Source organism: Pristiophorus japonicus, chromosome 3 (assembly GCF_044704955.1).
Source record: "Pristiophorus japonicus isolate sPriJap1 chromosome 3, sPriJap1.hap1, whole genome shotgun sequence".
In the NCBI taxonomy this organism is placed as follows: Eukaryota; Metazoa; Chordata; class Chondrichthyes; family Pristiophoridae; genus Pristiophorus; species Pristiophorus japonicus.
The window spans coordinates 251,093,940-251,118,530 of record NC_091979.1 but is presented as its reverse complement, the minus strand read 5'-3'; the positions used below and the strand labels follow the sequence as shown (position 1 = coordinate 251,118,530).

At 42.5% G+C, this 24,591-nt stretch overlaps 1 protein-coding gene across 2 annotated transcripts in view; it reads right to left on the bottom strand.

Moving 5' to 3' along the window:
* Nucleotides 1-24,591, bottom strand: part of smc3 (structural maintenance of chromosomes 3) — a 134,167-nt gene that overhangs the window by 45,683 nt on the left and 63,893 nt on the right. For both annotated transcript variants that reach the window (XM_070876534.1, XM_070876535.1), the window contains 7 exons: nt 23,374-23,495; nt 17,992-18,205; nt 15,139-15,242; nt 9,018-9,117; nt 8,287-8,447; nt 7,207-7,348; nt 6,666-6,816 (listed from right to left, as the gene is read on the bottom strand). In XM_070876534.1, coding sequence (XP_070732635.1) covers nt 6,666-6,816; nt 7,207-7,348; nt 8,287-8,447; nt 9,018-9,117; nt 15,139-15,242; nt 17,992-18,205; nt 23,374-23,495 — 994 coding nt within the window. The remainder of the gene's footprint in view (nt 1-6,665; nt 6,817-7,206; nt 7,349-8,286; nt 8,448-9,017; nt 9,118-15,138; nt 15,243-17,991; nt 18,206-23,373; nt 23,496-24,591) is intronic.

Here is a 24,591-nt window from a genome sequence, read left to right as displayed (position 1 = left end):
AATTACAGAAAGTCAATTATAGAGGAGAAATCAAAATGGAGACCAAAGGAACAAATACATTTTAAAACAAAATGGATGGGCACTGTAAACTGCATCAGCAATGATAAATACTGAGTCTATACACAGCATCACCCTGTAATTTCAACTGAATGGGTTTGATAAATTGCAAGCGAATTTGGGGAAAGATTACAACTGTACAGCATTTTGTACCTTTAATTATGTCAAAAGTAAAAATCAAAAAGAGTGTTGCATTTTGACAATGATAAATGGATCATCATCTGAAAACATCAATTTTATCTGGAAGAAAATTATGTCATCTCAGCCAGAGAAAAAATGCACATAAATACCCATCATCTCTACAGTGGATGAGTCAGCCTGCTCCATCCTCCCACAGATCAGCAAAGCTCTTGCTTCAAGTACAGAGGCAAAACTTTACATTTACATCTGTGGCCAAGGGAGCTGCACACCCAGGTAATCCCTTGACAGTGGTGTCATCACTCGTGAAACGGTACAATAACTGAAACTGCAGCAATCCTGTGTGTGTGTGCCGCACACAAAAAACCTTACAGAATATCGATCTCGCTCCTGCTATATAAGCTTACGCTATTACACATCACTGTGTGAGTCAGAACTGACCCATGCACCACCAGAGCTGTCAATGAGCGTAATCAGCTAATAAAACAGCACTATTGGTCATTGAATGCTGTAAAGCTGACTAATCTCCCGAGAATGCAAAAGTGTTCTCAAAATATAGTTTATGTATTTACATCCAAAAATCCAAGTGTTTGAAGTAAGCATGAAAATAACTAACACAACATGAACAGATGTGGTGCAGAACACATTCCTCTAACATTTTTAAAGTGGGTTCTTGAGCTAATCCTGCTAATTGAGCTAAGCTGAGCAAATTAATTTGGAAAAATGAATATAAATGAGTCATATCTTGCAATTATAAAGTTCTGTGATTAATAACCAATTAACAGATAATAATTAGTATTATTAATATGTTTCTGCACTTTCTATTGCTCAATTCAATACTACATCTAAATCTTGAAAGGTCGCGGTGGCAGAGTGAGAAACAAACACCCATATCAGTCATGTGATGGTGCCTTTTGTTAAAGAACATTTTAAAAAGACCAAACATTAAAATATAAAGAGGAGGCCACAATGAATCTGGTGTACAGATTATTCCATTACATATGACACCAGGTTAAATAAACTAATCTCCCATAGTGCTGCTCACAGTGAGCCAAAGGGTCTCTCAATTGGCCGTTGTCTTAATGTAGTTGCTTCCTTTTCTCATTACCTAGGCTGACACTTCAGTGAATGCTCCATTGTCAGAGGCGCAACCTTTCAAATGAGACCCGGGCTGTGTCTGCCCACTCCGGTGCACTATTCAAAGAGCTAGGAGTTCTGCTCGATACACCTACTCAACCACCACCACCAAAAACAGACCAACTAGTCATTCCTTTCAACTCTTGTTTGTGGGACATAGCGTGTAAATTGGCTGCAGCATAACAGTGATGACACTTCAAAAAGAGATGAGTTTGTCAAGTGTTTGAGTCACAGAATGAGACAGCACCAAAGGAAGTCATTCGGCCCATCGTGTCTGTACTGGCTCTTTGAAAGTTATCAAGTTAGTCTCACATTCCTACTCTTTCCCCATAGCCCTGTAAATTTTCTCCCTTTCAAGTATTTACCCAATTCCCTTTTGAAAGTTATTATTGAATCTGCTTCCACATCCCTTTCAGTCAGTACATTCCAGATCACAACAACTCGGGACTTCGAGAATGCAAGTTCTTTCTTCATCACCTGTTCCACTTCTCTCACTTTCCCTCCTCGTCAACCTCTTGGTCTCATCTTCTGGTTTTCTCTCGCTTTCTCTGATTTTGTGTTTCCATTGCATTTTTTTTTTTTTGCTTGTCTTTTTCTCTCTGCACTTCTATTTCTTTTTTTATTTGGGTCATGGGTGGAAGTTGTCAGTGGGTGGAGGGTTTCAGCTTAGACTGCAGGTGTGGATGTGGAGGGACGCCCAGCCAAGGCTTCAGAAGCACAGTAAAGCGGCAGTGCCATGGTGCATAGTGCAACCCAGTTCCAGAATGATTGAGGTATAATAGTATGTATGTTTGTACAATTAACACCAGCACCTAGACATAGCACAAATAGTTGACAGACAAATCATGACACAGGAAGTCTTTAAACTTTAAAAAAAAAATAGAAAATCTCCAGGTGCTGCTCACAGCAAGACAGAGAATGCAAGATTTTATAAAAAGAGGAACTTTTTTCAAAACACAATGTATTATTCTTCCTCTCAATGTGTAGCTGCGTGTCCTTTTAAGGCAAAAAAGTATGAGTACTTTTATGGGTAGGGTATGGTAGCATAGTAGTTATGTTATTGGACTAGTAATACAGAGGGGTAAGACTAATGATCCGGAGACACAACTTCAAATCCCACCATGGCAGCTGGGGAATTTAATTTCAGTTAATTAAATAAATCTCCCCGTACTGGTACCCATGAAACTACCAGATTGTCGTTAAAAAAACATCTAGTTCACTAATGTCCTTTAGGGAAGGAAATCTACCAGCCTTACCTAGTCTGGCCTGTGTGTGACTCCAGACCCACAGCAATGTGGTTGACTCTGAACTGCCCTCTGAATAGGTCTAGCAAGTCACCCACTTGTACCAAACACTACGAAAAAGACCTTCACCACACGGACTGTAGCAGTTTAAGAAGGTGAAGGGCAATTAGGGATAGGCAATAAATGCTGGCCTTCCTAACAACGCCCGCATCACGTAAATTAATTTTTTAAAGTCCACAATGCATGAGTTTTTCTAAGAGCTATTTAAGATGGTGCAGATTTTTTTGGCTCCAATTGTATGAACCTGAAGAATTGCTTTGCACTTTATTTTGAAGTGCTCAAATTGAACAGATAGGAATGTGCAACAGTGTGTTTTTTTTCTAATATTATTGGTCGCTCTAATTTGATATGGCACACAGACGGACAGGAAAAATGGTCTCTATCTCACTTTCTCGTTGATGTGTTATGGTTTCTCTCACTCACCTCTTCTGATCCCATCCCCCGAACTCCTTTTTTCTTTTCCCTCTGTCTTCTTTTCTTTAAGGTGGGTAATGTGACTGCAAGCTGCATTTGAGATCTCAGGGAAAATGTGGCTTTTAGCGACTCTTTTCGCAAACCCTCTCCCAATCAATCAATCAATCAATCATCCCTGCTTCCCTCAGGCCCCTCAGTTGCATCTCGTCTTAGGAGGGCATGTCATGCACAAGTTAAATGGAATGAGAGAACTGTAAGCAGATTTAGGATAGGATTTCAGTAATAAAAATAATAAACTTCAGTTTACTAGCTCTTCTGCAAATAAATGTGGCAGTTGGAGACGAAACAGAAGCAGGTTGTGTTTTGCAGTTTACCATTTGTCATTCACAAGATGCTGATAAAGGATTGGTCGAGAGATCATTGCTGTTATGGAGCTGATCCTTAACTTGGTATCCAGTGTGGTGGGGCATTGTAATGCACAACCAAATATTGTTTTCTGCATTCATTGCAACAAGAGCAAAGCAAACTTAAGACCCCTTCCTCACTTTCACTTAAAAATCGTCTTTTCCCAATGAATCATAAGAACATAAGAAATAGGAGGAGTAGGCCATCTGGCCCCTTGAGCCTGCTCCGCCATTTAATAAGATCATGGCTGATCTGATCATGGACTCAGTTCCACTTCCCTGCCCACTCCCCATAACCCTTTATTCCCTAATCGCTCAAAAATCTGTCTATCTCCACCTTAAATATATTCAATGATCCAGCCTCCACAGCTCTCTGGGGCAGAGAATGCCATAGGGTTACAACCCTCCGAGAAGAAATTCCTCCTCATCAGTTTTAAATGGGTAGCCCCTTATTCTGAGACTATGTCCCCTAGTTTTAGTTTCCCCTATGAGTGGAAATATCTTCTCTGCATCGACCTTGTCGAGCCCCCTCATTATCTTATATGTTTCGATAAGATCACCTCTCATTCTTCTGAACTCCAATGAGTATAGGCCCAACCTACTCAACCAATCTTCATAAGTCAACCCCCTCATCTCCGGAATCAACCGAGTGAACCTTCTCTGAACAGCCTCCAATGCAAGTATATCTTTCCTTAAATGCAGAGACCAAAATTGGGCGCAGTACTCCAGGTGTGGCCTCACCAATACCCTGTACAACTGTAGCAGGACTTCTCTGCTTTCATACTCTATCCCCTTGCAATAAAGACCAACATTTCATTTGCCTTCCTGATTACTTGCTGTAACTGCATACTCACTTTTTGTGTTCCATACACAAGGACCCCCAGGTTCCTCTGTACTGCAGCACTTTGCAATTTTTCTGCATTTAAATTATAATTTGCTTTTCTATTTTTTCTGCCAAAGTGAATAACCTCACATTTTCACACATTATACTCCATCTGCCAAATTTTTGCCCACTTACTTAGCTTGTCTATATTATATCCCTTTGCAGATTTTGTGCGTCCTCTTCACAATTTGCTTTCCCACTCATCTTTGTATCATCAGCAAACTTGGCAACATTACACTTGATCTCGTCATCCAAGTCATTGATATAGATTGTAAATAGTTGAGGCCCCAGCACCGATCCCTGCGGCACCCCACTAGCTACTGTTTGTCAACCAGAAAATTACCCATTTATCCCGACTCTACTTTCTGTTAGTTAGCCAATCCTCTATCCATGCTAATATATTACCCCAAACTCCATGAACTTTTATCTTGTGCAGTAACCTTTTATGTGGCACCTTATCAAATGCCATCTGGAAATCCAAATACACCACATCCACTAGTTCCCCCGTATCCACCCTGCTCATTATACCCTCAAAGAACACCAGCAAATTTGTCAAACATGATTTCCCTTTCAAAAAATCATACTGACTCTGCTTAATTGAATTATGCTTTTCCAAATGTCCCGCTACTGCTTCCTTAATAATGGACCCCAGCATTTTCCCAACGACAGATGTTAAGCTAACTGGTCTATAGTTTCCTACTTTTTGTCTGCTTCCTTTTTTTAAAAAATAGGGGCGTTACATTTGCAGTTTTCCAATCCGCTGGGACCACCCCAGAATCCAGGGAATTTTGGTAGATCACAACCAATGTATCCATTATCTCCGCAGCCACTTCTATTAAGACCCTGGGATGTAAGCCATCAGATCCAGGGAACTTGTCCACCATTAGTCCCATTATGTTACCGAGTACTACTTCCTTAGTGATAGTATTAAGTTCCTCCCTCCCTTTAGCCCCTTGATTATGCACTATTGGGATGTTTTTAGCGTCTTCTACTGTGAAGAACGATAAAAAATATATTTGTTCAACGTCTCTGCCATTTCCCAGTTCTCCATTATTAATTCCCCATTCAGTGAATCACTCCAGCATCATGAAAATTATGCATCATGTGCTTTAATTAGTAATAAAACTAATCTAAAAAGACAGTCACTCCTGACTTTTAAACCAATTTTCAATTTGTCCATCAAAATCACAAATAAACCCCTGACAGTTCTAAAATTCAAACTCTTAAGTCGGTGCGGTTATGGTATGGACTTTTTTTTAAAATTCTCAAACGTTGTACTGGATTCCCCACATGACCGGGTAGTGTGCATATTAAGTTACTTAGCTCATCACGAACAGGTAACACGCCTAGCAGTAACCGTGTCCAGTTAGGTGGAAGAATATCAAATCTTAAACTCACTTCACACAGGCCAATAACTAAATTACAATTTGTGAAAGCTAAGGACATTCGACAAATGCCAACAACAAAATCATCTGGAAAAAATTCACAAGGGTTAGACAGAGTGCTGTCTCAGCTGCTCCGAATTCTATGAATCTGAATAGTAATTAGCCCTTCAGTGACACCTACTGAATACTGCCAAATTCTTGTGTTTTATATTCTTAATATGTGTGACGTGGCTGTCAAACAATGATCAAATGAATAATAGTGCAGATTCTCGTAATATTTAAATCACAATATTGTAAAGACCCCCTGCAGTGCTAATAAGGTATACACACTATCCGGAATCTTCTGTTGTTTTCACCCAGTCACTTTCACAAAATACAGCTGGCCTTTTTCGACCTTAAGCTACATTTGCATTTGACATCAATCCATTAACAAACATCTGAGAAACAAAATGCCAGTTACACAAAGTTGTTAGCAGGGACAAAATATCACACAGTTGAAGACAATCTATTCCATTGAAGAAGAGCTATACTAATTCTGAGTAGATGGGCCTCTTAGAGGTATAAACCATAATCCAAAAATCCAAAACATAGCACTTTATCCAATGAACCCTTAAGTGGCTATAGCCTGTAGTTTCCCCCTTCAAATACCATGACTAGTCATTTCACTCTGTACCATAGGAAACTGTTTCAAATACACAACTTTACAAATTTAACAATTCTGGTTCGAAGTTGGATTTTCCAGTGCGATAAACACTACAAGTTACACAAATTAAGTTACAAATAAGAACAGGTGAGATGCTGTAACAGGAACGTTTTAAAAACCGTATTTGCCATTTCTTTCCATATCAAGCATACGAGAGCACTATTTGAACAATATACAACTTAACTCTGAAAAGATCCTGCACAAAAACAGATCCCATATTTAGAATTAATTAACACATACCTTCCAGAGTTATGCAATCCATATTAAATGCTCTGGCCAGCTGGGTGGATACCTCCATACTGCGACATATTAGTGTTTTTCCAAACACATGTTTATAAGCTTTCTCGAATCTTTGTATGTACCTCAGCTTACTTATCATAGGAATAGCATCCTGGAAAGCAAAAATTACACATTAGAAACATTGTTAAAGAAAATGAAGAATTAAAGATTTAAAAAATTACTGCTGAAAGCTGGTTTACCAAATATAAAGATCACGTAAGTAATCAAATGAATATTTTAAAGCACAAGCAATGTATAAATGTAAAGTCAAGAGTAAACGTTTTTGGATCAATTACTAGTTAAATGTATAGAGTTCTTTCTCAAAATTAAAAACCATTAAATATATATTTTAGGAATGTTTCACAATAGGGGTTAAATTTTAAAAATTAATACTGCAATGACAGTTCAATTTTAGAATATTTGCCAACAGATGCTCCATTGTTTGAGGGGAGGGGTGGGGGGAAAGAAAAGGGGATAGAAGGGAGGAGAGGAGTTTACGCACGTTGGTTTCAGGATAAGCTGTATCTCGCACATCCAGTTTGTTGAGTGGAAGGAAAGTGACTTCACCAGGAAAGTTTTGTTTATTAAATTCCATCAAAATCTTTGTACTAACTTCATCAGACTCCACAATGTGATAAAACAGCCTAAAATGTAAAAAACAAATTGTTGGTTAGCTCCCCCTAACTATGTAGTGTTGCAAGCTATTTTGTAGTACTCTAGCAAAGCTAAAGAGAAGAGGTAGATAAATGTTTTGATGAAAGAAGCAATTAAGGGTTATACAGGTGCAGCGTCAAGAATCCCAAGTTCTGGATTCTGGACCGATCGGTGGCAGGGTCGTCTGGAATCTGTAAAATGTTCCGGAATCTGGACCCACCGACCCTGGGGCCCTGTCGCTGCTCGACCTTCGCCACCACCCTTACCGGCCCACCTGAACACCTCCTCCGCAACAGAGCCGGTCCAAACAGCTCCTCGGCGGGACCCCTCCCCCCACCCCGCTTTCTGACGTTCCGAAATCCAGAAACACCCGAACCTGGACTCGGGTGTTTCCGAATCCGTGACGTCAGAATGACGATCGACAGCCTGGAAAAGCCCGGAATCCGGAACGGCCTCGGTCCTGAGGGTTCCGGATTCTCGATGCTGCACCTGTAGATAGGAAAATAGTACAGTATTTTCGGAACTTTAGGACTGACTAGATGAGCCACAGTAGGTTTTGGTTCTTCCCCCCAGGACTATACATTCCTACCTTCCTAAAACTGTTCTTACACCTCAGGCTACGTCAAGTGCTTTTATCTAGTGTCTTTTATCAATGGCATTTTATCAACAGGAGACACAGAACACAATCATGGTGGATACAACACAGCCAGGAAATGTTATAGCATCACAACCACTTGTTGATACAGCAAGTTGTGTGAGGAGTGGATGACAAAGTTACAATACAATTTCAACGCCAAGGGATCATTAAACCATTACACATTTGTAATCATTGCCTTATACTGCATTATACCTTTTTAATATAGTCCAACCAACATTTCATTCTCTGAAAAAAAAACAATTTAATCCTTATTTCACAAAAGCTGCTTACCGGTTTCCAGCAGTGACTTCCACACAGGTGTAAAAAGCCGGATCGCATTCAAAGTTATTCATTACAATCCCGTGATATCCATTTATGACATGCGGATTGATGCCCTTACGGCCGAAGTGCTCCAAGACTTTGTTAATGCTATCGATACCATTCAAAATGGCCTGCAGTAAAAAAAAACAGACCACCTTATGTAAATCAAATAGCAGTAGAGTCGGCTTACTGCATTCTTATCAAAAAAAATGAAGATCTGGAACAGACTGTCTGACTGGTCTGCCACATGGGGAACAACATGTAACCTGGACGAGGGTGGTGTGGAAGACAGGAGATGTATGGAAATGTAATGCAGACATTTGATCCCAGTAAGACATTTTCATTCTTGAAATTTATGAAGCGAACAAACTGCGCTGTTGAATATTCTGACCAACAAAATAGGTAAAAAGTGCAGACTCCTAATCCCATAACTACAAAAATCAGCTTCTGTAGTACATTACAGACATGCCACAAAGTTTGTGGCTCAGGCACTGTTCTCTTAGGTTACCACTGTGAGGAAAATGGACATACAATAAAAAATAAGATGCAGAATTGTGCAAATGCAATTCACAAACAAGCTAAAAAAGGAAACTTTATCCAAAATAAAATTAAAAATTACAAACTATAATCCTCAATTCTGCTCCTCTGCTGCTTTTTTTGTTCCTGCACACTTTGTTTTACAGATTAGTAACAAGACTTGCCTTTCCTGTTGCACCTCGAAGAAGCTGCTGTTTCTTTTCCAACTCTTCTCGTTTTGCTGCCAATGCTTGCTGCTCAGCATTTTCTTCCCGCCATAGGTAACTAAAGAATAAAAAGTGCAGGATTAAAAAATAAGTAAAATTGTTTGCCAAGATATTTAATTTCATATGAAACAAGTCTTGCACAGAAGTTCCTTCTCAGTCTGTGCTTGGCACAGTTCTCGACCTGTGAAAAATAGAACGGTAGGGACCGAATTCAGCCTGCTGGAAGCGGGTCGCACCTACCATTTTCACTGCCAAAATGGATGCGGTGGCTTCTTGCGCAAAATTCAGCTTTTTGATTTTTTTTCCCCCCAAGCAGGGCGAAAGTCGGTCATAACGGGGTGGAAGTGGGGGCGGGAGCGGAGTGTCCGTCATAAGAGAGGCAGGCAGAGTGTCCGGCGCCGTCAGTCATCACGCTGGCGTGTCACCATGTCTCGCCCCTTCATATAAAGGGGAGAGCCGCTGCGAGCTCTGCGATTATTTTAATTAGGTCCACTGGGCCAGTGACCTGGCATCCAAGAGGAGGTGCCAGACTGTTGGCGGCCCAGCCGAACCAGGGGGCACAATTGTCAGGCCGAAAAGGTAGTCAGTCGACAAAACAAATAAGATGGCGGCTGCGGCAACACGCCCTCCCCTTTAATGGTGGCCGTACCGCAATTTGTCACACACTGCAAACACAGTGCACAGACAGAAAAAACTGTCGGGGACACCATGTGGCGGCCGCAAGATTTGTTTAGATGAATTTTGCTTGCGAGGCGGGAGATCGGTGGTGCGCGCTTTGATGATGCACTTCGGAGGGTTTGGCAGCAGCGGGACGGAAGTGGGGACCGCCGAAAAAAACACCAAGGAGAATTCCGCGTGCGGCGGCCATTTGACACTACCGCATGGCCGCCACTTTGCGGCGGTAACAGGCCTTATCGGGAGGCTGCATTTCGGCCCCATAGTCTGGTGTTTATGCTGCTGGACTAGTAATCCAGAGAATGCAAGTTAAAATTCACCATGGCACTTTGAGAATTTGCACTCAGTTAAAAAAGATATGGAAATAAAAAGTTGACATCAGTTAAAAGACCTTGGGCTAGAACCTCCACTTTTTGGGCGATAATTCCGGTGTGGGCATTAAAAAAGGGTTTGCAGATCGCTGACTTCTCGCCCATTCTCAAAACACCTAGTCTCCAGTTTTGAAAATGGGCGTTACCACGAGCGATATCAAATGGGCGGTAGCGTTAATTTTTTTTAACCTTCTGCAGCAAAGTGTGGCCGTCCTTAGCAACGGCATGGCAACGCTCGATTCCCGCGATTCAGGTGGTCAAGGGTCACCATGACATGCGCAGAAGAGGAGACAGAGAGAGAGGGAGCCCAGAGGCACTGAAAGCGTGTGTGGCTGTGGTGTGTGCTTGTCTGGCTGTTGTAGCAGAAAGACTATTAAGCACCAAGAACATAATTGGCACCAAGTTTTTTGTCCAACAAATAAGGTATAACATGGAAGGAATGGAGGCCCTGGAGCTGGTAGCCTGGTGGCAGAGGACTCCCACTAGTCCCGGAGCGCCGCACCCCCATTGCGAACCACACACGAGAGCCAGCAGCAACATCTTGCTTCTGGCTCTGAGCACGTTCCCACCTCGGGATCGTCCTCTCCCGTATCCATCGAAGCAGTGCTTCGGCTGTCACCCCCCTCCCCCCAACAAAGTATCGCCTGAGGACCTCCTCGGCCAGGCGGCTTGCAGTCAGAAGGGGAAGGGGAAGGGTTGGTTTGTACAGAAATACTTATGATTTCAGACTAATGTTCAGTTTAAATGTTTTTTATTTAACAAAACCTTGTAGCACACATTGGCTCAGATAGCTGCACCATTACACGCTGGTGATCCAGTTACATCAAAGGGTATAATCATACTTAACTGCAATCAACTTAAACTGTCACCAAGGTGATGCCCACCATTGATGTATGACCTACACACCCAGCAATGTGTCAGCCTTGTAAATAACACCAACGTTCTTTCAGGCAAAGCGATCATTGATGAGCTCCTGATGTAAGGCTCTTGCAGCTATCATGCCACCATGGGCCCTTTCATGCGGTCTACAGGAGGGGCGGGGTATGGCTTCAGCGTCAGTCTGATTGTCTGGGCCGATGTCAGCATCCACCTCCTCGTCCTCCTCTTCCTCTCTCTGGTGAAGTGGCCTGTCAGACTCATCAGGCAATTCTTGTTCCCTCCTGATAGCCAAGTTGTGCAGCATGGAGCACACCACCATGAATTTAGCTACCTTCTCAGTGTGGTATTGGAGCTCGCCTCCCGAGTGGTCCAGGCATCTAAAGCGCTGCTTCAGCACTCCAATGGTTTTCTCCACGATATTGCGAGTTGCTCTGTGGCTCTTGTTGTATTGCCTCTCAGCTTCGGTGTGGGCGTCACGGAGGGGGGGGGGGGGGGGGGGCGCGATCAGCCAGGTGGCGAGGCCATATCCTTTGTCACCAAGAATCCAGCATTGACCTTGTGGCTCATTGTTAAACAAGTCAGATACAGTGCTCTCATGCAGGATGTGAGCATCATGGATGCTGCCCGGAAATTGAGCATTCACTGCCAGTATAATTTGCTGGTGGTCGACAACCAGTTGGACATTCAGGGAGTGGTTCCTGAAAATCTCAGCATCCTGGAAAGATGCCCGCATCGCGATGTGCGTACAGTCTATTGCTCCCTGCACCTTGGGGAAGTTTGCAATTTTGGAGAATCCTAGAGCCCTCTCACTCTGTGCCTCCCGGATCATAGGGAAGCAGATCAAGTCCCTCCTGTGTGCATGCAGGGCTTCAGTGACCTGTTTAATGCAGCGATGTGTGGCATGCTGAGAAAGTGCACAAATGTCTCCAGAGGCGTAGAACGACAGTGCCGCGGTGACTATGACCTCGATGGACAGTGCAGTACTGATGGTGCAGGCAGGCTGCAGATCGGCCGTCATCAGCTGGTGTACCTCAGGTGATAACCTCTTTGTGGAAGCGCAGTCTCCAAAGGCAGGTGGTGTCAGGCAAGTCAAGGCAAGACTGCTTCTCCTTGTACTTGCAGGGGGTGTAATGTCTGGTCCTCTTCATCTGTCTGTCACGTCTTACATTGGGCACATAATGCAGTCGAGCGTTCCTTCGGCGATGTCGAATCTGCTGCATGTAATTGGTCATCAAGAGAGGGTGAGAAAGGACAGGCTCCATTGCAGTAGCTCTCTGTTTTCCACCGATTGGTCACAAACAATGAATGTCCCGACGAAGACACCTCTTCAATTCCAATCGGTCACAGTATGGTCAAGATGTTTTTACAGATGTTCACATCAACTCCAACGACCTGCAGAGTACATCCAAACTCCGCTGAGGTTAAAGCACAGCAGCCTTTTAAAGGATGCGACATGTGAGCTAGAAGATGGCGTCCATAACACTGTGATTAGTTCCGGTTCGTTCCACTTTTCCTGAGCGTTTTTTTGGGCGAGTGATATTGTGGGCGATATGTGTGCGAGGTGGTGAAATTGACGCAGGGCGATCTCATGGCCACTAGTTTCGGTAAATATGCTCTTTACGACAAAAAAAAGTGGGCGGGTGTCAATATTGAATCTTAACTTTACGCATGGATTTAAAGCCAAGCACATGGGGAAAGTAACGCTCGGCGATAAGTTTCCGAAAAATGCCCGCCAGTTTCCATTTTGTATGTCATTTCAGCAGTAAAATGGGCGTTAAGTGGGCATTAAGCATGCAAAAAAAGAGGTTCTAGCCCCTTGAAACTAACGGGTATCATCATCATAGGCAGCCCCTCGAATCGAGGAACATAAGAACATAAGAATTAAGAACAGGAATAGGCCATCTAGCCCCTCGAGCCTGCTCCACCATTCAACAAGATCATGGCTGATCTGGCCGAAGACTTGCTTCCACTCTAAAAGTGAGTTCTCAGGTGACTGTACTGTCCAATACAGGAATTACAGTCTCTATCACAGGTAGGACAGACAATGGTTGAAGGAAGGGGTGGGTGGGGCATCTGGTTTTCCGCACTCTCCTTCCGCTGTCTGCGCTTGATTTCTGCATGCTCTCGGCGACAAGACTCGAGGTGCTCAGCGCTCTCCCAGATGCTGGTCCTCCACTTAGGCAGTCTTGGGCCAGGGATTACCAGGTGCCGGTGGGAATGTTGCACTTTATCAAGGAGGCTTTGAGGGTGTCCTTGAAACATTTCAAAAACTCAGGTGATTCACTGATGTCCTATAGAGAAGGAAACCTGCCAACCTTACCTGGTCTGCCCTATATGGAACTCCAGGCCACTCTAACGTGGTTGACTCTTAACTACCATCTGAAGTGGCCTAGCAAGCCACTCAGTTCTATTATCTAAGTCCCAGGGCAACTCGGGAAGGGCAATAAATGCCAACCATGCCACATCCCAAGAATGAATTAAAAAAGCACAAAAGATTCCTAAAATATGGGGTATAATTACCATCTGGTTTATGAGCTTGTGTAAACCAAGTCACTTTATGATAACAAGTTTTATTATTTAAAGAAGTTCCACATCAACAAGCATGACAAATCATCTGAAATTAATTTTAACTTGTTTAAAGAGAACCTGAATATCTTATTTGCTCCAGATATTTGACACATGGCAGTTGGCCAAATTTACAATTTTGGATTGTTTCATTTTAATCTGCATAACAATGTTCTTTTTAAATCCTCGAAGCAGCATTAGGAGGAAAATATGATTTTTCTGCAGAATATGTTTAGTCATTTAAATAGGCAGTCAAACAGTGTTTTCCTGACACAGCTCAATTAGGTAGTCGAACATTGTTCTCCGTGACAGCAGCCTATCCTGTTCACTATCCTGTGACAGCAGCACGTATGCTACACGGAAACACACTCGAGCTTGGTTCTGATGCTCCCTATGGATGAACAGTCTGGTAATGTTCACTGTCCAGTGAGTTAAGAATGCCCCTTTGGACCTGGTATCAGAGGATAACCAGTAGCCCTTGAAACTGTAAATCAACATAAGTACCCTCAAGAAAAGATAGTAGAAAACTGGAGGGAATTAAAAAAAACCACATTGGCCTGGGTATTATGCAGGTTGTGGGGGGGGGGGGGGGGGGGGGGGTGACATGCGGAGTTTCGGACGTATTACCCGCATGCAGTGGAGTTTTATGCCCAGCAAATTCCTCGCCCAGAAGTCAGCCTGACTGTTTCCAAACAGGTGGGGAGCACACTGGAGCAGGCCACTGGACCAGGTAGGTCCACAACCTCAGGGAGGGGTGGGGGGCCCAATCCTCTACCCCGGAGGTCTTTGTATGGGGGCGTGGGGAACACTCCTGCTCCTCCTGGCCCACAAGCAATGCTGTGAAGGTACTTACCATCTTCTGAAGCTCTCTTCAACTGCCAGATTTTTTGAGGCCTGGGAAACTCGGCCGCCCACTGTAAAGCCTGCCAAGCAGGTTAAGTCAGAGGCTGCCAGCCTCATTAATATATTTAAATTGCCAAACCGTCTCCAGGGAGCGGGTTGGCTACCCGCCCCTTATCTCACCTGCATAAAATCCAGAAGAGGGTGAGTTGGGGGTCGGGGTTCAGATTACAGGTATTAAGATTTTAACATCTGACCCGAACCCAAGCCAACCGTGTGTGTGCGTGCTAAAATTCAGCCCACCAGTTCTAATTAGGTAAAAGGACGAGCACACCACAGGCAATTTCATTAAATAAGATTTACAAAATTTAGGCTTGGATTCAGGTTTCCGTATGAAAGCAGTTTACAGATATATTGTAATTAACCATCTACTACAAACCTTTGCTCCTTACAAAATAATGCTACATTCTGTTATCAATATACTTAATAAGTCTTGCCAGTTCTATGCTTTATGACTGCAGTCACAATTCATTTGTTTAGTTTTATACACACACACACAACACACTGAAGAGGATATTTCAATATGAATTAATAGGTTTGTGATAATGTGCAATGTTAAAATATAAAAATTAAAAATAAACATTGTTTAAAGGATCCTATGAATACAAATAGTATGACACTTTCATGGCCCAAATAACATTCACCGGTTTAAGAACATTACTATGTATTGTAGCTATCTTTCAACCTACTTCCTCTCACTTTGCAGCTCATCCTTCCTGTTTTTCACTTCATAGTATTTCTTGTCAAGTTCCTCCACTCGGGCTTTCACTTCAGCCAGATCTTGATCAAGTTTCTAATAAACAATCAAGAAATAAGTTCAGTGTATCATGGGAAGTTACAAAACAATGTTTTTGACCCCATTACTTCTCAACTACAATAATGTGTACAAGGCTGCTTAACCATCCCCGTCCAATGTGTGGCGGAATTTTACTGCTATTTACATCACATTTGGCTGCCTATGTCCTAACTCACACCAAGTCCCGCTCACCCATCACCCCTGTGCTCGCTGACCTATATTGTCTCCCGGTTAAGCAATGCCTCAATTTCAAAATTCTCATATCCCCCCCCTCCATGGCCTTGCCCCTCCCATCTTGTAATTTCCTCCAGCCCCACAACCGCCCCTCCCCCGCCCGCCGCACCCCCCCCCCCCCCGCCCCGCCCCGGAGGCAAGAACATAAGAACATATTAGGATTAGGCCACCAGGCCCCTCGAGCCTGCTCTGCCATTCAATAAGATCATGGCTGATCCTCTACCTCAACTCCACTTTCCTGCACTATCCTCATATCTCTCTATTCCCTTAATATTCAAAAATCTATCGATCTCTGTCTTAAATATACTCAAAGACTGAGCCTCCATGGCCCTTTGGGGTAGAGAATTCCAAAGATTCACTACTCTGAGTGAAGACATTTCTCCTCCGAAATGGCTGACACCTTATTCTAAGACCGTGACTCCTGGTTCTACACTCCCCAGCCAGGGGAAACATCCTCACATCGTCTATCCAGTCAAGCCCTGTAAGAATGTTGTTTGTTTCAATGAGATCATCTCATTCTTCGAAACTCTAGAGAATATAGCATTCCAGGAATCAGACTGGTAAATCTTCGTTGCACTCCCTCAATGGCAAGTATATCTTTCCTTAGGTAAGGAGACCAAAACTGTACACAATACTCCAGGGTGTGGTCTCACCAGGGCCTGATGGCAAACTAAGCAACAAAAGCATAACAATACACAAAAAAGGGAGAGAAATCTGTTCAAAAATAAAACAAAATAAAATAAAAAGCATGGAATCTAGTCATTTACGTATAAATCATTGAAGGCCGAATCATTAGCTTCACAAAAGAGGAAGGTCTCACATTTTTTGAGCTTTGTTTTTTTTTAAATGTATGAGGACGTTTAATAGTGTGTGTGTAGGAGGAGCAGAAGTGATAAACAATGCAACAATAACCTTATTCTGCATTTCTGTTTAAGAGCTGCTATGCAGCATCAGAATGAAGAGACTATAGGACATAAGCCAAAAAGCGCTTGACCAATTGCACCAGTTTATGATCACTGCATTTTCCCCCCACTGGGTGAGCATTAACATTTAAGAGCAGCATCACTTTGTAGCTAGGTATATTGCTACTTGTTTTAAAAAAAAAGTTTACATTATTGGCAGAACAGAGTTCTAAATTTCAGAGATCTTCAGTGTTCGAACAGTTTAAATTTTACAGGGGAGAAATTGGCCAGCCTTGCGCACGTTTTTTTTGCGATATTTCGCCTTTTTTGCTGGTAAAAGGTACTCATCTAAATTGGCCAAAGTTAATGAATGGCGGTTTTGAAATATTGCCGAAAAACAGATCGACAACGTGCAACACCAAAAAAACCCCGCACCGCTTAAAATTGGCCGTTCGGAGAACCCGTACTCAGGGTGGAAAAAAAAACGGCTAAAAAAAGCCCCAGAAACAGCAGTAGGTATGAAGACCTCCAAAAAAGCTAAGTTGAAGTTTTTATATTAAAATTCTTATTCAGCGATTCATTAGTTAAGTATATAGTGAATGTTTTCTGATTGTTTATTTTTATTTTTTGATTTTTGGGCAAAAAAAAGTGTGTTTTCTCTCCCCTCCCAGGGCCTGTATTTTCGGCGGTGATAGGCCTCAGGCTAAAGTAGGCGAGGACCGCGGTTTCCACTGTGAATCCTCATGCAACGCCGATTTTTACCGTCGGGCGCATTTGTTTGCCAATTTTATCCCCTTAAAAAATGGCGAAGTTTTTAAGTGGTATTTTTGACGCAGAATAACGGATAAAAACGATTTCGCAAAAAAAAAAACTGCATTTCTAGCCCATTATGTCCAAATATTTCACTCATCACCTGCCCCAAGAATGAATTACCTATCAACACTGATGATCCAATGCACAAATTAACTCATTGGCTTTATAACAAAGCAACAGACTTGCATTTATATAGCACGTTTCATTATGTCATGAAGCACTTTTGAAGTGTAATCACTATTTTAATGCAAGAAATGCAGCAGTCAATTTGAGTACAACAAGCCCCCACAAAAAACAATGAACTACATGACCATCTAAATGTTTGCCAGGTCACTGGGAGAACTCGCGTACTCTTCTACAAATAGTGCCATGGGATCATTTACATCCACTTGTGGAGGGCAGACTTGCTTTTATGTCTCATCAGAAAGACAGTGCAGCTCTCCCTCAGTGCCAGCCTAGATTATGTTCAAGTTTTTGCAGTGGGGTTTGAAACCAAAACCTTCTGACTCAGAGCACTACAACTGAGGCAAGGCCGACAAGCAGATTTGTTTTCCTCTTAATTTCTCTAATAATTCAGAGAATTGTTGTGACCGGTTCAAGCTCTTCCGTTTGCCTACTGATGCAAATCCCTTTTCAGATAGTTTCCTTTATTTAGAATTCATGGCAAAATTTTTTAAGAAGAGAAAAAAATAATTTGGACAAGAATTTGTTTTCAATAAAATTCTCACCGGGTGATGAGTAACTGCTTATAACATGTAACACACATCTCAAATCATCAATTGGTACTAATTACTTACACTGTACTGTTCCAAGTTTCTCTCTTTGTTGGCTTCTGTATCCTCCAGGTCCTTGGTAATTGCAGCAATTTGTCGCTTTTTATCATTGATGGCTTGATCGAGTGATTTGAGCTCTTTCTTGATCCATTTATCTCTCTCCTCTTTTGATGTAAACTGACTGCCTCGACCCTGCTTAGCATACAAGTCTGTTCTTTCCTGGGTGGCCTGTGCCAACCTAAGCAGAACAAAAGAAAAGAGATTGAATGTAAACCAAAAGACTACCAGGACGAATACAATTTCTCTCTCAGTAGGTCACGTCAGGCCCTTACACACAGACTACACAGAGATAACAACCGTGTTTTTGAAGCCTCTATTCCCTAAGAAATATTTCAATAAATTGCCTTTAAAACAGAGACCAACTCCCAGTAGTAAAGTCATTCTTTAGATTTTTTAAAAATTCCATTCCAATGGAAAGGTTGGTAGCCTTGGTTCGGTCACGTGCAGACCACATCAAAAGGAAGTAGGTCTGTATGTCAGCTCTGCGTTATGGAGTCTTTCATCTTTACATTACGGGGTGGATTGCAGAGCAGTAATAACAGCACAAAACCAAATGCTTATGTTGACTTTAGCAGTGCAAAATCCCTTCAAACCACAGAGGCAGAAATTGCACTGAGGTCCCAGTCACAGATTGCCCTGGCTCAACAAGTGCTGGTTAACTCTGCATTTCAACTTCAGCACGTAAAAGACAGTCACACCAGGTCAGCTCGACTTCCATTGTGAATTCTGATGGTGGTGCATCTCTCGAGGAAAATAAAATGCAAGTCCAAACTCTTGGCCATCCCACCCAGTGACTTAAAATATAGGGCCCAAGTTTCCACATGATTTGCACCTGATTTTTAGGAGCAACTGGTGGAGAACGGACTATCTTAGAAATCGCAATTCTCCACATTTTTTTTTCTGCAGTTCTAGTCAGGTAGAACAGTTCTACTTTGGAACAGAATTTTTTCTTCAAAAGGGGGCGTGTCCGGCCACTGACGCCTGATTTCAAAGTTTCCACAGTGAAAACGTACTCCAAACTAAGTTAGAATGGAGCAAGTGAAGATTTTTGTAGAACTGAAAAAACCTGTTCTACACATTAAAAAATCAGGCGCAGGTTACAAATTAGGCGTCCAGAACGAGGTGGGGGGGGGGGAAGGGAAATCATTAAATTCTACAATAAATCCTTATTTATACTTCTACAAATATTATACAAATAAATCCAACCTGAATAAACATTTATAAGCAAAGAAAAGATTAAATAAACCATCTTCCTACCTGTGTGAAAGTGCTTCAGCCACGGAGAATTCTGCAGTCAGCCTGAGGCGCCCGTTCTTCCCGCGGGGGGAGGGGGGGGGGGGGAAAGAGAGAGAGAGAGGAGGCGCCCGTTCTTTCCCGCGGGGGGGGGGGGGGGTTCTTCCTGCGGGGGTGGGGGGCTAATGGCAATGTGCTTTTATTTTAAAAATGTTCAAAAATCAAACAGCTACAAAGAACTACAAAAATGGCCGAGCGCCAATGTTTTCCTTCACACTGAGCATGCGCGAACGCTCCAACGCGCACGCGCAGCGTTGCCGGCAGGAAAAAAAAACGAATTTAAATAGTACCCGCCCCCTCCCACTTACAAAATCGGCGCGAGCGTAGGCTCCGCCCCCCCTGGGCGCCGTGCCAGGCAGACAAGGAGCTGCAGAATGCTCCAGAATCGAAAGGTTTTTTTTAGGCGCTGTTTTAGGCGCAAAAAACGGGCACCCAGCTCGGAGGGGCGCCCGTTTTTTATCGTGTGGAAACTTGGGCCCATAAAATGGGATCAATCAGGAGGCAGCAAGCTTGGGAAGAGATTCTCAAATCAAATTAAAACAACAATGACCAACCTGCACAGAAAAGGTGTGACAAAGATGAAACATTCAATACAAATAGAAATATTGATCAAATAGTGAACAAACAAGAGAGATTAAAAATATAAACAGCTAGCACCATGTTTGGGTTTTCCCCCAAAACTAACCATGTGATAGCAATGAGATCATTTCCATCGGCAAATCTAAACAGCCGATGATGAACTGAAATGTGTAATGTTCTACAGTCTACTTCTCTTCATTCAAATTATCAGATATTCCCACTCTGCCGTGTTATTTACACTGCTCAAGTCAAATTACTGGATCAATATTTCTTTGAAGCATAAAATCAGACTTTGAATTATCAGTAGACAGGTTAGTGTGCCAAGGGACTAACAACTACACTATCAAAGAGACATTTTGCATCAAAATAACACATGGGATGCCCAATACGTGCTCCAGACCTTTTCAATAACAGCTTGCAAGCATCTTTAACGTAGAATAATATCTTAAGGCATTCCAGAGGCATAACCAGACAGAAATGAACACAGAGACAAAGACAACACATTAGGAGCGGTGACCAAAATCTTGATCAAAGAGGTGGGGTTTGAAGAAATTTCTGCTGTCCGTATCCTAACTCGCACCGTCCCGTTTACCCATCACCCGCGTGTTCGCTGACCTACAAGAGCACCCAGTCCTCCAATGCCTCAATTTTAAAATTCCTCTCCCCCCTCCTTCAAATCCCTCCACACCTTGCCTCTCCCTATCTGTTATCTCCTCCATCTTTACAACTCTGAGAACTCTGCAACTATGGCCTCTTGTCAAGGAACTTGCAACAGAAGAAAAACATATAACCAGAACAATATTTAAACATATATGTTACATAAACTATCAAGTTAAAGAAATAAGTACTTATCTGCACCTATAAGAGTTCTGTCTAAGCGCAGTGATATAAAAATACAGTTAAACAAAGTTAACTAAACATCTTGGGACTATTGCCCAGTTTTATTTCTCACATCCTTTGAAGTAAAGGTCAACTTCTTTGAAGAAGCCCCAGTTTTATTTTCCCTCTCAACATGCTGGTAATTGTAATTATTTATTCGTCCAGTAGGTACAGATGTGGTTGCAGCCCCATAACTTGTGTTTAATCCTGAAATCAAGTCCTTCGGTACTTCCATCTGGCAGGATACCCCCTTAATAGTTATGGCAATCACAATGGGAAATTAGTGGCTGGTGGCTGGTGTGCAACGGCCACCCCATATTAAAAGAATTCACGCACAGGCATCTTCCACCGTTTAAAAGGAGTTCATCAGTCAACTGAGTACTCATTTATAGTGGGGAAGCAAGTCATTCTTGGCCCCGAGGAACTGCCTATGATGACGATGGAAAACTTACCCATATTATTAATCACTAAGTGGACATACTAGCCAGACAACCACAACCTGATCAACTTTTGTTTATAGGCAATGAGAAACAGGTTATGTTGAACTAATCTTGAATTAGTAGCTCCTCTACAGGCAGTACTGAGAGTTTCAAGACAAAAATAAATCCTTTAGAACCAACAGACAGTTCTGTTTTAAACTCTCAGTACAATGGCCTAGCCACAACTTCATATGAACAAAATACAATTCAGAACACATTCCACATCAGTCACAACATGAACACATAAAAAGGAAGCAGAAGGAAGAATGAGCCAAAATGAGGAATAAAGTGAAAAGACATCCAAATTGTAAAAAAAAATCCCAGCTAAATTGAACTACGGTCAAAAGATAAACAAAAAATAGAAAGTTCAAGATAACAAATTTTTTTTTTTTTTTTTTAAAAAGTGTTTGAGAGGACTGCTGTTTGATTCTCCAGCCATAGTCCTTGTTACCATGACTCCTGGCTTGTATATTCCAGGGACTCTGATGTAGGTCATTTGCCCGGAATTTTCTGGGTCGTATCCTTGATTGGCCAGTTGAGGTCCAATTGATACAATAAATAGTTCTCCAGTATACGGAGTTTATGAAGAATATTAAAACAAATTAATCTCTATGAATTATTGGCATATCACTGATACCAAGAATTACTATAAATTATATTTATTGTCTGAACAAGTAAGTCTGTAAAAATAATTTAAAACATTTGTTAATAGCAGCTTGCTTCTGAACAGGTCAATATGTGTTAAAAGCACCCACATCAGCCAAGATTCCCGCTCCTGGGGCCCAAGTTTCCGCTCTCTAAGAACGGCGCACCTTATGAAGGTGCGCCGATTTTCTGGAATAAAAAGGGCGCCGATTTTCTGGAATAAAAAGGGCGCCGAAAACTTACCTTGTGATTCAGGGAGTTCCTCAGGACGTCTTTGTGCTTGGCGTGGCGCAGCACAAGGGGTCGTAGGCAGAGCCAGGTCCCTGCACTGAAAACAGTGCCGGGACCTCGGCACATGCACGCTAGAGTGTGCACGCATGTGCAGTAGCTCCGAGCCCCGAGGCTGCGTGGGAGGGGTCCGAAGCACGTCGGCCCTAGCCCTGGCCGAATGGGCTCCCCGGGCGAAGATCAGACTTGGGCCTCCCTCCCTCCCGTTCAGCTCCCGCTCCCCGCGCCCCCCCCAGGCAGAGAGAGACACACTGACAGTCCCAGCACACTGTTGGAGGGCTTCCAGTGCTGCAGTCGGTGAGTAGAAACTTAATTTTTTATTTATTGATTGATTTTTTTGGTTGATTTATTGATTCATTTATCATTTATTATTGATGATGGCTCTTTATTTGTAAAAGTGAAGTGTTTAATGTTTGTAAAAAAACCCTCCCCCATCTCTCGTTCCCTACGCCTGATTTATAAATGTAGGCAAGGTTTTTCTAAACGTACAAAAATCTACACTTACTCCATTCTAAGTTAGTGTGGAGTAAGTTTTCGCTGCCTAAACTTGCAAAACAGGCGTAAGTGGCTGGACACGCTCCCTTTTGGAAAAAAATTTGTTCTAAAATGAAACTATTCTAACTCACTAGAACTGGAGCAAACTAAATGTCGAGAATTGCAATTTCTAAGATGCTCCATTCTAAACTAGTTGCTCCAAAAAAAATAGGAGCAACTCAGGCTGAAATTTGAGCCCCTGATGCTATGCAGTGATCCCTGCTGGAAAGTACACATTGACATTGGGCAAGAACAGGTTCAGGGTAAGCTGTGTCTCCCACAATCAAATAAACTGTCTACACCCACCGTCTTGACTTACACTTCAAAAATGGGGCAACATGCAGATACCATTGGACTGCCAGCACCCATAGAAACATAGAAAACAGGTATCTAACTCCCTCTTGAATATAGCCAATGAACTGGCATCAACAACACTCTGCGGCAGGGAATTCCACAGGTTAACAACTCTCTGAGTGAAGAAGTTTCTCCTCATCTCAGTCCTAAATGGCCTACCCCTTATCCTAAGATCAATATTCCAGCATGATCAGCAAAGGGAAATAATTGAGGAGAAATAAAAAGGCACAAAAATTGTACAATAGCAAGTTATTTCATTTTATTTTGTAGTTATTTTGAACCAATTTCTACTGACCTTGCTATTCCATTTTCTTCTTTTTCTTTGACAGCACTGAACTTTGGTTCCGTTTCTGCAAGCTCTTTTTGCTTCTCTTCTATCTTTTCTAACAGCTTTTGCCTTTCCTTCAAAAGACGTTTCTACAGAAAGAAAATGTGAAAAGGAAACCCAAGTATGAACATTGTTTTTGCTTTGTTATTTCATCTCTCCTCTACATCACTTCAAAGACAGTTTCAGATAATCTGCTCCACAATATGGGAACAGTGATATTACCATAGTTAAGATATACTGGATAGAACCAGCTGTGGAATCTGCAAATCCAGCTAACAGCATGGTTTCCCAGGGTCAGGCAGTTGTGGTGCGGCACTCAGGCTAGTGCGTTTCCCATGGATGCGCTGCAGGAAGCACTGGGACACTCCTAGTAGTGATGACACTTGTGTGGCCTACTAGGGAAGGATGTCTGGTTTAGAGAATCCTTGTGCAAGCAAGACAAATAGATACTTTTACAAAACCCTCAAACAAAATTCGGATGTTACTCTACAATTATACGTTAGTGCATCGGACTTTACTTCCCTTTAATGTGCTGGTTTGCATTTTTAATGCCATCCACAGTTTGAAGAGACCTAAAATGCTGCTCTTCAATAAATAGTGAGCCTTAATGGAAGTCTTTCTGTAGAAATACGTTGTGTGCACCAGTAAAGTTAATGTCATTTATTAAAAAGATAATGGATTATTTAAATTTTCCATAGATCAATATTCTAAATCCATAATGAAGTCATGACTGAGTCAGCTGGTGTGAGTATATTACAACACTTTATCGGGCAGGTAGTGCAGGAGTCCCCTGCAGTCATCTCCCTCCAAAACAGATATACCACTCTGGATACTGTTGGGGGAGATGGCTCATCAGGGGAAAGCAGCAGCAGCCAAGTTCATGGCAGCATGGGTGGCCCTGCTACACAGGAGGGCAGGAAAAAAAAAGTGGGAGAATTATAGTGGTACTGGATTCTATTGTAAGGGGAATAGATAGGCGTTTCTGCGGCCGCAATCGAGACTCCAGGATGGTATGTTGCCTCGCTGGTGCAAGGGTCAAGGATGTCTCGGAGTGGCTGCAGGGCATTCTGGAGGGGGAGGGTGAACAGCCTGATGTCATGGTGCATATAGGTACCAATGATATAGGTAAAAAACGGGATGTGGTTCTACAAGCTGAATTTAGGGAGCTAGGAGTTAAATTAAAAA